This window comes from Branchiostoma floridae, chromosome 4 (assembly GCF_000003815.2).
Source record: "Branchiostoma floridae strain S238N-H82 chromosome 4, Bfl_VNyyK, whole genome shotgun sequence".
In the NCBI taxonomy this organism is placed as follows: Eukaryota; Metazoa; Chordata; class Leptocardii; order Amphioxiformes; family Branchiostomatidae; genus Branchiostoma; species Branchiostoma floridae.
In genome coordinates, this window is record NC_049982.1 from 10,378,309 (window position 1) to 10,393,167 (window position 14,859).

The 14,859-nt window shown below is 39.7% G+C and overlaps 1 protein-coding gene across 6 annotated transcripts in view; it reads right to left on the bottom strand.

Annotated features, from left to right (window-relative positions):
• LOC118413895 (cytoskeleton-associated protein 5-like) overlaps nt 1-14,844 on the bottom strand; it is a 28,529-nt gene extending 13,685 nt beyond the window's left edge. For all 6 annotated transcript variants that reach the window (XM_035817505.1, XM_035817500.1, XM_035817504.1 and 3 more), the window contains exons 1-25: nt 14,674-14,844; nt 10,454-10,537; nt 10,208-10,301; nt 9,892-9,991; nt 9,557-9,680; nt 9,275-9,354; nt 8,914-9,085; nt 8,529-8,661; nt 7,887-7,990; nt 7,557-7,670; nt 6,936-7,130; nt 6,293-6,457; nt 5,945-6,073; nt 5,615-5,761; nt 5,296-5,424; nt 4,891-5,001; nt 4,512-4,601; nt 4,166-4,351; nt 3,769-3,860; nt 3,511-3,568; nt 3,091-3,216; nt 2,780-2,925; nt 854-929; nt 470-568; nt 130-243 (exon numbers count right to left, since the gene is read on the bottom strand). In XM_035817505.1, the coding sequence (XP_035673398.1) occupies nt 130-243; nt 470-568; nt 854-929; nt 2,780-2,925; nt 3,091-3,216; nt 3,511-3,568; nt 3,769-3,860; nt 4,166-4,351; nt 4,512-4,601; nt 4,891-5,001; nt 5,296-5,424; nt 5,615-5,761; nt 5,945-6,073; nt 6,293-6,457; nt 6,936-7,130; nt 7,557-7,670; nt 7,887-7,990; nt 8,529-8,661; nt 8,914-9,085; nt 9,275-9,354; nt 9,557-9,680; nt 9,892-9,991; nt 10,208-10,301; nt 10,454-10,513 (2,844 nt within the window). In that variant the 5' untranslated portion in view covers nt 10,514-10,537; nt 14,674-14,844. The remainder of the gene's footprint in view (nt 1-129; nt 244-469; nt 569-853; nt 930-2,779; nt 2,926-3,090; nt 3,217-3,510; nt 3,569-3,768; nt 3,861-4,165; nt 4,352-4,511; nt 4,602-4,890; nt 5,002-5,295; nt 5,425-5,614; nt 5,762-5,944; nt 6,074-6,292; nt 6,458-6,935; nt 7,131-7,556; nt 7,671-7,886; nt 7,991-8,528; nt 8,662-8,913; nt 9,086-9,274; nt 9,355-9,556; nt 9,681-9,891; nt 9,992-10,207; nt 10,302-10,453; nt 10,538-14,673) is intronic.
• Between the last annotated feature and the right edge of the window lie 15 nt (nt 14,845-14,859).

Here is a 14,859-nt window from a genome sequence, read left to right on the forward strand (position 1 = left end):
ACCCGGGTCCAAGTGAAAATCATCAACAAATACTTGTAATAATATGATAATAATAAAGTGACGTAGAAAGTAGTCTAAACGTAAAGAAGAGTACTTGAAAATCTGAAGGTAGGAACACTGGTGAGATACCTTGCTATCTCCCAACGTCTGTAGGATACCAGGGCCAATGACACAGACATGCTGCCGAATGTTTGGTCCCATCGCCGTGGCAATAGTGGTGCAGATAGTCAAGGTGTTTATGACCTGTACAATACAGTAAGGAGGATAAATTTCTAAACATGAAGACATGTATACTCAAAAAATACAATTGAAATGTGTTGAAAGACCTGTAATTAACAAAATTAGCATTAAGAAATAGTCTGGGAAGGTCTCAACTATTCTACGATTGATTTTCACTTTCAAGAGTTACATTTTGTATATCCAAAACCTGCAGTTTGAATACAAGTTGCTAGGAGGCAGTGCTGCTCACCAGTATTTTGTTGGAATCTCCAAGCCTGGCCTTCAGTGCACTAGGCAGGTCTCCAAGGCTAGGGGTGATGAACTTGGCCTCCTCCAGGATTCCAGATACCTAATGCAGATATGTGAGTAACATTGAATATCTACTGCATTTTGCAGAACTGTATGCTACACAGGGTCCACAGCATACAATGCTCAAATGTACTAGGGTTGAAGCTTGTTTCCTGGCCACCAACTACATATCACTCCTGATAATCACGGCATGAGAACCTTTCTTCTTTCTTTTTTTTTTTAACAAGTTTTCAGCAAAATCTAGTGTGGCATTTCTGAGCGACCCCTTCCACTGGGATGAAACCTTCACATGTACATACAAGCTTCAAGAATCTCGTAGCCTCACCTTTTCCAGAGCTTCTTTTCTAACCTTCCAGTTCTTATCTCCAAGCTCATTCATGAGTTCAGGTCTCATCCTCTCACTATATAGAACGAGAAAAGAAGTCAGTTTTTAAGAAACACATTCTCCATTCAGAGCCTTTATGACATCACAGCCAATGTCTCATCCCCTTCTGCAAGAAACACATGCAACTTGTGGAGGACTAAGAACACTGCCACTGTTTACAGGGTTGGATAGGCTGAAAGGGAAAGGGGTCACCAGTGTATCTATAAAGGGTAACCTGGATGCAGGCCTTTTTAGCTTCAATATGCATTCTTAGACCCTTCATGGAAAGGGACTAGAGAAAGCAAACTACAGCCAAAAAGGCTGGCACCCAGGCTATATAAAGGGTGGGTTATGTACAGTACAGTACAGGACATTATATACAAGTGATGAAGTGGTAACTAAGATCACAAAGTCACAGGAGAACATGGATATTTGAACGCAGATGGTACTGAAAATAAGGTACCCCCTTCTCTCTACTTTCTATCTGGACTTAGGAACAGCTCTTCAAATTTCAATGGTAAGAACTGTGAGGAGAGAAGCAGAAGTTGTTTTATTTCTATTCTCTACCTGAACATACAACTTTCATGATAAAAGCCCTTTTTCCCCACATCTGGAAACTACAATGCTTCCAAATTTCCTTTTAACAGAAGTTGCTTACACAACTTACTTCAAACTTGAGACACAGCTAGGGATACAAATGTATGTGCAGTACTTCTAGTTGATGTGGGTTAAACTGATGGGCCACATACTGATAGTATGATACAACCACATATGCTAACGCCAACTAGGTGATCTTAGTACGGGAGAGTGATGACAACATGTATGGGACAGCATCACTCGGATTCTAAAGCTACATGAGGAAAGAAGATGGGTGACTGGTGACATGGGGAGAGAAGAGAATGCACACCACACGTGCACAGGTTTGACATGATACCAACTTACACGAAGGAGCCCGAGCGCGCCATACGCAAGCTACGTGGAGAGGCAACATTAGTATTAGTCCTCACACACAAACGACTGGTGGAGGTGGCAGGGAACAGTAGGGGGGAGTATCTGAATGGACAGCTCCACAATCATTGTTCCCAGTAGATCTGGGCATGACATGGTAAGGGTACAAGGATGAGAACACATTGTGCTTTGATGGAACTTGCTTAATTTCAGCAAGGAAAAATGGACCAGATTGTCGTACAAAAGAACATGGACATACTGTTTCTGTGTTTCATGGTCAATGTCCAAATCATCAGCAGAGTACTGAGGATTTAGGAGACACAATGTATTCCTGGAGCAGATTCTGATTGCTACAAGTTGGAAAGCACCAGTCGTCTATGGTGTATCACATGAAGCTGATTGCAAGTTACAGCGAGTCACTGCAGCAACATTGATATAGCATTGTCATTGATATATAAAGGAAAATGAATGAAAAGCGTGTTATATCATTACTGGTATTGTCAACCTACAGCACCCAGGTGTAGTTAGTTACATGCAGTGCTTATCTAATTGCAACAACTTCCAGTTGCATTAGAAGCCCTGCTAAAGACATAGCAATGCATGAATTTGTGCAATATACGTATAGACGCAATCATCAAGCACTGCATAAAGTGTTACAAAGTTTCAACGGTGCACGTTCCCATTTTCAGATGCAGCTTCTGCACCTAAATATAGATATTGCATAAGCAGCCTGTTACAAGTGGAACAAGAATCAACCATCGATCTCAATCTTACAAGCCACTGTAAATGTGAACACCAATATGAAAATGAGTCCAAGCATCACAACATTCAGAGATTTGGCATACCAAGGACAATGCAATGTGTACACAATAAGGGGACACTGTAGCAAGAACAAGCAGAGAAGTTATGTTGTGTAACCATGAGACATGTCCAGCCCACCTCACATCTGTCCTGGGTACCAGGTCCTCTATGTTGATGGCAGCAGCCTGATCCTCCTCCTCCTCCCCCTCTTCATCCCCGCCTTCCTCCCCCTCTGACTTCTTCCGCAACCCCCTGGTGGGGGCGGGGGGCTTCTCTCCTGACATCTAAGGGGGGTAAAAGACAGACTTGTTGTTCACCATGTTGCGAGTTAATTTTCTACTGCTTTTGAAAACAAAGGCAGCGAGGAGAAAGTTGAATACCAAACATTTGCAAACCAAACACCTCGAGCTCTGCATACAATGCATACATCTGCTTAGATGAAGGCCCACCTTTTCAATCTCAGCATCGATCTGCTGTAGAAGAGCGGGTTTCTCGTCCTCAAAAAAGATGCGGAGCTGTGCACCCATGTACATGGACAGCACTCCGATCAGGTTGATGCCTGCTGTGCGAATGGCCTGCACAAATGGAGCATATTTGTAGTTGAAGACAAAACATACACTTTTTCCTATCTAACATGTGTAATGTGGTCTATCTAGAGTAATGTGGTCTATCTAGACCTCAACAAAATGTTACAAAATGCTGGCTGATAATGAATTGGTTTTGTATTCTATATAATATAGTGGGTGATATGTGGGACTGAAACTTGGAAAAAAAACATTATCTATTCATCAATCTATCAAAAAGACTATACCTATTTATGTCCTTAAAAAAAGAAACAGCACTTCTCATAACATTTCAAGAAAACTTACAGGATTGGTTGCAGCTAGGGCTGTCTTCAGATGTTGGATAAATGGCTTTACAGAAACCCTGCAACAAAGAAAAATACATTTACATACTACAACATTCTTCACATAAGTTTGCTGACACAATTACATGACTTTAACATCTTATACATAAATATGATTCATGACTTTAGCAACAAGAAAAATTACATTGTGTGTCTGATTCAAACAATGGCCATGTGTGTCTGATTCAAACAATAGCCATGTGTACATTTCCACGCTTACTTCAAACCAAAGTCCTTGATAGCCTGGTTCAGCCAGTTGAGGGTCTCAGCCTGGTTCTTTGGGTTCTTCTGCTTGAAAACCATCTCTACTCCCTGTATGGTGAGAAATACAATTGTCATTTTAACATGAAGAAACAGTGTGCAAACATTATGAATAACTTCTTACTAATGTTTGACTATGTACTTAGTATAGTAACAAAGTCACTTATAAAAAATCAAGACTAGTTCATTCGTAATACATTTTTGCCTTGTTTTCAATTATTTTTTCCATTCAGAATGGTTTTCCATGATCATCAAATTTGTTTCCATTTCATGGCATTTGACATAACAAAACTATTCAGTTATACTATACTATAAACTCTACTGACTAAACAGTTGTGTAACTGCACACTCCTTACCCCTTGGCTGACATAGTCCAGCGCCGTGGCCTCGGCGAGCGCTGTCAGCGCCTCCTTGGCGACCGTCCCGGCCTTGATGTCTCCCACCTTCTCCACCAGCCCCGTCAGACACACCTTGGCCACGCCGTGAGAAATCTTCCCGTTCTCCACAACATACTTCACCAGCTGGAACTTGGCAATCAGTACCTGAGGAGGAGAGTTTGTTCATGACTTTTAAAACAAGACAAATGATACATATAACAACATGCAAGGTTTAAACAACATTTTAGCTTATACAATTTTTGTTCATCCTTATGGATTCTTTAAAGCCTAACAATGAAACTACAATGTATCTACAATCTCTTACCTGGAAGTTGCTCTCCTTCCATCCCTTCTTGGCAATGGTTTTGATGATGACTTGGCAGGGGAGGGTCTTTGGCTCCATGGTCTTTACAGCCTGTGAGAACACAAGTGCATGCACTTCTATCAAACATCAATAGGTGGAGCTTTTTATGCTTTAACATACACTTCAATGCCAGGCCCAAATCACAGCACTTTTGTGTAAACAAGAAATGCACCCAGGAATAGAAATTTTGCATTATTTCTGAATACTTCTTTGGTGTTAATAAATATAAGGAGTCTTTTGTTACTTTTTTTGTTACACCCAATACTTACATTAGCTATATGTTGAATTAATCACTAATGTTTCAAATGTCCATCCTATCCAGAAATCCAGACCCTCTCACCTGTGCAAAGTCTTCCATCCCTGCCAGCCGCTCCTTCCAGTTGGCACTCTCCAGCTGTTTGAGAGTCTCTGCAGAGAATAGCTCACCTGCTTTCTCTGCAACCTCCTCGTCCTGGGAAAAATTACAGATCAGTAATTATTGTGCTGTATGCATATTTGGCTAATCAAAAATCTTGTACAGGGTTGTGTTGTGTGGTTAACACTCATGATGGTGGCATAGTTTGAATCTCCAAACCATCTATTTGACTCAAATTTTACTGGGTGTGCTGTCTTGTACTGGCTAAACATACAACTATTTGGTCTCAAGTTGTTTCCTTGTTTTATTTTCAATAGCAGTGTAATTTTCAACACAATGTTAATATACATTTTCATAAACACCTAAAATGAAATCTAGAATTGCACTTACAGACAAGGCAGTCTCCTGGAACTCAGGTTTGTCTGAAACAGAAGACGTCGCTCCTTTCTTCCCCTTGCCCTTGCCAGCTCCACCCTTGGATTTGGCAGGAGCCGTGGAAGGCCTCTGGGAGGCTGCAGCCTGGGGGAATAAGGTGAATAGCAAAATCTTTAGAAATTTTCACCAATTTTAACTGTATATGAGGTCTGATAAATAATAACAATAGATTTCTTGACAAAAGAAATCACAGCAATGCCAGACATCATCTTAAAAAATCACATAATCATCATTTAGCTGGCAAACACAAAAATCATCATGACAACTGCTGTACCTTCGGCGGCCCACCAGGTGCCCCCTTCCTCCAGGCACTTGGGGGTCCTCCAGACTTCTTGGGGGCTTCTTTAGCTGCGGCAGGCTCCTTAGGTTTTGGCTTCTTCCCTCCTCCTATAATCTCTGCCTTTTCACTGTAGTCTTTGATCTTCATGGGGCAAGAAAACATGTTTAAGAAACTGCTTAGCATAAGTTTATCCGCAAAGCTTTTTGAACAACTCAATTACTTAAAATGCTGGACAGTACCAGAAAAGCTGCTAGAGAAAATTTTAGAGCCTTCTTTGTATTTCTAAGCATGTAGAAAAGACTGTAAGCAGCCTTCCATTTATACCTTCCCCATCTTGATCTGGTCCAGTTCTGCCAGGAATTGTGCGATGGGTTTCTCTCCCACCAGCCGCATGGCGGTCCCGATGGCTTCAAACGCTGCCTCACGCACATCTGGGGCAGTGTCACCTGTTCTCTGTATAACAGAGGGGCAAAAAGGCTTCATCAGGGATTCAAATGAAATCATTAGATTACATCAAAGGAATTGAAAAGAAGCTGAACTCTAAAATCTAATAACTGGGCTCTGGAAAGAAATAACATTAGTATCAAACACTGGACACGATAAGATTCTGTACAATAGTACAGCAGTACATATAAACTATATAAATGAGAAGTAAATCTCTGGGTTACTTACAGTGACCAGACTTGCACACATGGGTTTGAGGATGGCCTTGGGCACCTGAGCCGGGGTGCTTCTCTTCAGACAGCGGGTCAGGAACAGGGCCGTCTCTGCCTTGATGGACGGGTTCTTGTTATCCAATGCTGCCAGGTAATCCTCTGAGAAAGCTTGGAGAGTCGTCTTTGGGATAAAAATTTGTCAGAAATCAAGTGATCGTCATGAGACCATAAATTCATGAGAGGCAGTCTTGTTGACAGGTGACTGAGACACAAACTTTGTAGCATTGTGCATTGATTCAGTCTATACATCAGGAAACTGATCTTTGAAGTGTTGCAGAGATGTGCCCATAAAGCTATGTGAAAAGCACACAATGCTGGTTATTCTTGATGTCAAATCTGTCATTACAAAGAGAGTTTTCTATCAGTTTCATGTTGTGAAGTTGAGATTTTTGGATGGATAAGGTGAAATTTTTGTTCATTCCAAGAAGCAAACTTCTGTTCAAGACACAGACCTTGGACAACAGTAATCAAATTTACATTATGTAAGGAACAGTTTATGATGATGATAAGGTATAGCTCACTGAAAAAAGGTTGCTCTACTATTTATCAAAATACATTGCTCTAAACTACCATGATTTGATAAGAACAGCTTGACTTACAGTGAGAAAGATAGCATCAATGGCTTCTCTCAGGGATGTCACCACGTTGACCTTCTTCTCTTTAAACTTCTCCAGGATGACCTTTATACACTGCACAGCGTACGGCGAGAACTTCTTACGCAGACCGTTGGCGAGTCCTGTCATACAGTTTCCCGCTACAGTCACCAACATCACATTGGAGTCTTTACCTACAGTCTGTGAGGGAAAAGTCAAAAGGTTATAAACTTTTACTACGTGACACCTACTGTGTGGAGAAGACCACTCAGAGGACTGATAAAACCTGGTCTGCATGGAATGGTTATCACTACAGACTGGTTTCTTAATACTTGTGTAAATGGAAAAAATTATCCAAGGGAAAATCACATTGGCCATGTGGTCCTTAAATAGTCATGGTGACTTGTACAAGTTTGACTATTTGGCAGGTAGTGCCAGTAAATGAAACTCAGGAACATACTGCTATAAAAACTGAAAACAAAATATTGTTCATAGCCATAACGTGCCTTTTGTAACTAGGCATGATCTAGATATCGGCTAAAACTACAGCTAGTTTTTCCCTAAAACTTCTTATTTTGCTATCTTAAGGACTTTGTTGTACTGTGCAGTCATAGCATATGGACAAACCTTAATGAGAATCCTGACAATGTCTCCGTAGTCCCCAGCCTCCAGTTTGGGGTTCTGACACAGCTTATGGAGGGCATCAAGAGCCTCCTTACGGATCTGCCACTTTTTGCTCTCCTGGAAAACAAAAACAGAAAAAAATGTCATGCAATGCACTTAGTACACAGTCATCCATTAAAAGTGTAATTTGTAATATACTAATTGAACATATTAAGATCATATTTTTCAACATCATGGAAGATCATTCCAAAGTATTACAGCAAATATACCATATTGACTTATAACATTATCCTACTATTATATGATAAAGCAGAATAAATTGCTGTGACTGACCATACTCTCCTGAAAGTCCTTAGGAACCTTGGACAGGATTTCTACTGGATCTAAGAGTTCGTAGGGGTCAATTTCAGCCTGTGCCTCACTGTCATCATCTCCACCTGGAATACACAACAACACCAAAACATCAGCAATGTATGGTAGCAAAACTGCAAATACTGTAAATGCATTAAAGTTCGGGGGATTTAATTTTGCGGTAGCGGGAAAATGGACCTTTCGTGGTGGTTTTAATTTCGCGGTAGCACCATGCACTGAAGTCTCTCACTGCCATGAAAAGATGTTTGCGGTTGTTTTAAATTCGCGGTGAAGCAGCCGCTGCAAAAACCACCGCGAAAGTTTCTGCATTTACAGTAACTTACTGAGTAAGTACTACTTTCCACTGAGAATTCTTCATTGGAAGAAACCCTATTAGCAGTCATGATCACAACATGCTATAGGCCTGGCTGTTGTCAGAGGTTGAAAAATTAAATCTTAAAACATAAAATCAAAAAATATTTTCATGACATTTCCTGAGCAAATATGGGACTGTTTTGCTTTCTAAGGAACTACGTTTTAACCAGTTTAAAACACCACATCATTTTCCTCTTTGAACTATATAATATATATGAATGTGACTTGAGTCCCAAAGATGGAGCCAACCTTCATCCTCCTCCTCCTCCCCATCTTCCTCAGCCTCCATCTTGGCCCTCAGGTCCTGTTGGGAGCGCAGGAACCTAGTCTGGCGAGCAGGCTTCTTGGGCAGCTTCTCCCACTCCTCTTCCAGCTCCTTCATCTGTTATCAAAACAAAGTTGTAATGACATGTAGCAGAAACGTGGTCATGGCAAGTAGATTGTATACATTCACATTTGCCCCTTTCTCCACAATCTCTTCTTTGCATTCATGGTTCTCATCCCACTAGTGTCTTACATGATGTTGTAAGATAATTCTGACATGGACTAATTTACAAGCTATGATCTTTACAGAAAATGTGTGAGAAGCAAATGAAATACTACAAGTACAACCATGGCTTAACTTGGCACGTACCACTACAGGCTTGACTCCCTGCAGAGCAGTAACAAAGGCTGGACCGATCCATCTGTAGATCTCCAGACTCAGCTGTTTGGCCTCCTCTCGCACAGTTTTGTCCTTGTGCTCCAGTAATGGGGGCAGGGTTTTCACCACAGGTTTGATGGGCAGGATTTTGTTTCCAAAGCATCTAGAATAAACATTAACAACAGCTATGGTTTATCTAAAGAAGTTTCTCTTTTATTTAGCTACTCAAGGGTCCCAAATGAAACAGGACAATTCTAAAGAAAAAGGATTTATGTTCTTAATGTTTCATAAATCTGGATGCTACTATCATAAGCAATCTCAAGAAACCTGCACACAGTATCTCTTCTCTTACCTTAGACCCTCTGTAAGAACTTGAATGCAGGCTGCTACCACCTTGGGTTGCTTGTTGGTAAACCCCTTCATGATCTCTTCCTGTGTGACAATTATCACAGTTAACACTACATGAAACAAAGCTTAATAATTGATGACTAAAACATGACTGTCACTTCAGTAAAACCGTAGTAAAAGAACTGAGTAGGTTAAAGACCATTGATTATTCTAATTTGCTTTAGTTGACAAGATTTAAATGCTCAGTGAAATATTTTCATAATCTTATCAAGAGAAATCTGCCCACCTGGACTATGTCTTGTCTCTCTATCTCTATATACATCATGCAGATCTCCATTCCCTTTTCCTTTGTCTTAGGTCGTGCATTCAGGACCTTGGTCACAATGCCAGGGATGACTTCTCCTGCCGTCCTACGATCAAACATAATTTAACAGTAAGCTAGGAGAAAATTAGTGATAAATATAGGTGGCAAATTGCCAGTAAGCATCAATCTGACAATATGACATTAATATTCATATAATTCAATGTGCAATTTACTTGCAAACTTGCACCATTACAAGTAAGTCTAATGCCTAATCAAACATCTTGACAGATCTAACTTTAGATGATCATAATTCTTACTTCTTTGCATCCGCAGCATTCTCTACAAAAGCTAGCACAGCCTCCAGGCCTTTTTCCTGGGCGATTGCATTGTTGTCTGTCACAAACTTTTTCAACAAACCTGGAACAAAATAAAACATTGCTCGTGTTATTAGAAACTATAGATGTACATGTATTAAAAAAAAACAGTTTGCTTCTTTATCTGTATGCTTAGTTGACTTTTCCCAACTAGTTGGGGAGTAAACATATACTTTTATACAAACTGTAACAACATCAATAATCATACACTGAATCCTACGTCAACTCACATGACCTGTATGCTGAGAGAAGGTCTCACCTAGATATTTGGAGAACTCTGGTGATTTCTCGTTTGTCTGCTTTTGGAAGAGTTTGGTGGCCTCTTCGTACCCTGCCAAACGTGCCTTCCATACCTGCAAAAGGGCGAGAAAAGGATATCACTGACAATAGAAATTTCAAGTGCATCTTCTGCTACAAAGGCTGAACTACAACACAGCTATAGCTAAATGTAACATATGTGTCCATTATATTACTTGTTAATGTAGACAAATGAATTCATCCTTACTTTGTGTACACACTTGTCATCTGTGGGCAGCTTCCTCCATTCACTCTCATCGTCTGCCATGATTGCAATTTCTCAATAGTATCACTGTGAAACAAGGACAAAACAAGTCAAACTTATATACTAGTATAGAAAAACATGAAATCTTAACATTGTAGATTTTCTACACATTCCTTCTGAACTTGAATGAGTCATTTGTATTCAAATCCAGCTGCTGTCAGTGTTGTAATGTTCAAACAAGCATTACAGGCAGTCATCAGTATTCCCACTGAGGAAGTAATCACACCAGACCTGTTATTGGAAAGTCCCTTGTGTATGTATGCTGTATTTGGTGACTGTGACCAGAATTCATATGACAGCCCCATGCCATGAAAAAATGTGTCAGTAATTGACAAATATCAGGTCTGGGTCATGATGTCACAACCTCTTCTCCAAAGGGATGAAGGAAACAATTTGGTCTGACCAAGGAGTTTATAATAACCTCCTTGGTCTGACCCAAAACAAGGACCGTCTCCAGGACCTGTCCATCTGTGTGTGCCAGAGCTGAAACTTGCTTGTCGGGATGGAAAAAAATTTCACTATTGGTCTGAAAAATCTGAGCATCTGTCATGAGCTTTAAATTACTTACAGTAAAATTTAACAACATGGGCTAACATACAGACATTGGCGGAAAAAAATACAGCTGGAGATGGCCCTACTCAAAATAGACTTATACAGTTCACTTCACACTTGAAAAAATACACATACATACGGACAAGACATCACGCATATAAAAATTGATGTAAGGGCAGTGCAGATGGGTGAAAAACCAACAGCACCATTATAAATGCTGAGAGCATACAAACCCCCTCACCCCTATAAAACACATACTGTATTGTCCCAACCCATGACATGCACCAGAGACAGGTGCCCTTTCTCTGGAGCATTCCAAATCAAAAACACATGCTGAATCCCAAGAGTGACTACTCACTTATTCTAACATTCCAGCTGCAGCATGTAGCAGTCAGGAGTTAGTCACTCCATATATGTCACATCATTACTTACATCACAGTGGCTACTAGTAAGGACGTGAAACAGTATTATGATCCACATAATGGTCAAATCACATCTTTCGTGTAAGAGAAGACTATTCCCTCTCATCAATAGGTATGGTGCGATTCTCGTAAAAGAATTAAACATGTATTGATGGTATTCTGCTATTCGTATACCTGCATATTTGCCTGGAACCCTTGGTAAGTGTCTGAAACACCCTCATCACAAAAAGGATGACGCAGTCTGAATACAGAAGTGCGGGACATATCATTTAAATAAAAGATTGGTCCCTGTACAGCATACCCCATATGTATACATGTCTACATTATGCTGTCTGACAGCTATGCAAATCATGAGGGAACAAAATACATAATCCTACTATAATCCTATCACAGGATATGGCCCAACATAAGGTATGAAATTATGCAAAATGTAACAAAATGCAAGTGTATAAGAAGAAAACAAATTTTGTAGTATTTTTCTAAAACATACATTACATACATAGCAGACCTTCATGGCCATACAGAAATATCTGATGAATGTTGAACTTGGCTCAGACTGAGTCACTCTGAACTGTAATTAACCTTCAACGAGTGATGAGGCGGGTCTGACGTGATATGAACAGTAAATAGGACCAGCAGCAGAAGACATTGTGGTTCCAACTTGAATGATTGTAAATCAAGTTGGTCCATTTACCTACTTCATCTTTGATTCTGAAAGGGCTATATTTTGTAGTAATATCCTCTTGATGTTGATGGAAAACTCTAAGGTATATACTAGACATTTAAAGAGCTGATATCTTTGAACGTAAAAAAAAAATGAATAATTTGGTAGCCTAGCTACATTGCCCTACTCTTGAACTCGAAGCAGTATGTTGTTGACAAGTCAGCCCTTCTTGTCCTCTTGTTCATAAAGTCATGACAATGACGGAATGAGAGGCTGTTGAAGTTGAACAAAAATTAATTTGCTTTTAACTGTATTTACAGATGGTCAGTGATACTGTGATGATGATGAGTGATACTGTGATGATGATGAGTGATACTGTGATGATGCCTCTCTTGTGAAGATAGATGGTATTTATATCACTCCTGTTGTCCACGACAAAAGAGGCTATCACAACCTGATTGGACAAAATTTGCATATGAAAGGGAAATCTTTCAGGTTTCACAGGTGGCTGCTATAAAAATATAGTCTTGTGCCCATTATCAAATGTATATGCATACGTCAATTTGTTAACCTAGCGACCCATACCGTATCCGTGCTTGATTTATGTTGATAAATAAAGTTATGGACAGCGGTAGGTATATTTTATTTCTTAAATGGGAGTAAAAATTTGAGTAAGACACAATCACAGAAATAAACTGGGCAAAACATACATGTAAAGATCAAGAGGAATTGGATGTCATGTTGGGAGTAAATTTGTGTGTCCTAACAGATGGAACATTTCAATATATGTTGCTGCAGCTGTGATGTGATCTGATAAAACTAATTTACTATATAGTACATCTGCAAGAGCTCACCAAAGTGACATGATGCTAATCATAAAGTTGGAAAATGTTCTTTTGTATTTGTGGGATGATCCTTCTTTAGATTATACTAGAATTGAACAACCATCAGTATGATAGCCTTTGCACTGAGAATGCACCATGGTCATCTTCAGGTCAACCTATGGTAACCAAAGTGGGCCACTGGGTCAACTGGGTCAGGGTAAATGGACACTACTGTGCAGAATCACTTCAGACAGAGGGGGGCTTGAAATGAAACTCCTGTTACACTTAGTAACAATAACAGTAAACTGCATTTGTCAAGTCAACAACATATATACCACACCACTGCATGGACAAAATTTCTATCAGTGCAAGGCAAATTGTGTAGTGTAGGACTGTGCACCTTTAAACATGACTTCACGTACTGTACAATACTACAAATACCGGTACATGTAGTAGTTAGGTTAGCCTGGATACCAGACCCCAGCCTGATCTCAAAAATATATATTGTGTGTACACGATAGATATAAAATGCTTATCTAGACTCAAATAAAATGCTTATCTAGACTTCAGAAATCTATGTTAAGAACCCATGCTTTCCAGAAGATCTCAAATCAAAGATAATAATGCTGATTTCAAAGCCATAAAATGTTCTCACCTTATTCCGGTGCTAAACCTTTGTGGTAGGAATAGCAGGTTAATACCAAAATAAGTCTGTTACATTGATGTCCTGGTATTTTGGACCTGTACTTAACTGTATTAACCAGGCAAAGATTCGCAGCCCTTGCACTGCACATAGTATACTTGATTAATGATTAGTTGATACTGGTCACAAATTCTTGTCCAATCCTCTTTGTGCCAGAAAATAGTTTTTACCATGATAATGTTGCATGCCAACACAGATGAACTTTCAAAGTTCCATGCTGTTGCTAAGCTTGTAGATGTTAGCAAATGTAATCTGATGATATTACTACACAGATTTGACATTACTATCCATCAGTACAAATGTATTCCCTTGGGGCTTTGAAGTATGTCATGAACACAAAAAAGCCATTCATTGTTCTACAATTTTGTCCTCATAACATTACTATTTGCTAAGTTCTTCAATCGGAGCATAAATTGTGCATAAAATAAGCTTTTTGACAATACTAAAATTGGTAAATAGAATTGTATACATAACGTTACATGAATATAAAAGCGTTCTCAAATATCGCATGTATAGGGTTGCAGTTAGACTCACTTCTGTTGAGTAGTTGCCTACAGCAAGTGTGACAAGCTGGTTATATCTGAGTCTGAGTCACCTTTATGTGATGTACAAATCGATATAAACTGCCGTTGCATTAAACAAGCAAATATTATTGTTAAACGTCGGGTAGTTGAGTCAAGTCATAAATTTTTCGTTCCGCATCAGAGTAAATTATATTGGGAATTACGCTGATCCTGAACTCAATGTTCTAACTCTACACACAAGAGCCCACATACTTACTTAAAAGTACCTCCAAGGGCCCGACAGGATATCAACGACACAAAAATCTCCACACTAAAATTATGTTTTGAATCTCTTGCCCCCCTCCCCTTCCCTTCAAAACCAACGGCGCGAGCCGCTAGCCGGTGGGCAAAATATTTCCCACCAAACTGCAAACGTACATAGACTGACGTTTCCAGATACTTCCAAAACACCCTATGAGTATCTGTTAAACTTACCCGTTAATGTCGTTTGCGTTGTGAGTCGGAAAACTATCAAAAATGTCCTCGGAATATCGATACCACAACAACAGTCTTCAGGCAGACGTGCGGAACTAACCGACTTCGAAATTTTAAAACTAAGTAGGTCACGTGGTACAATCTGGATATGCTGATTGGTCAATTTGAATGACCTGACGTCATCTT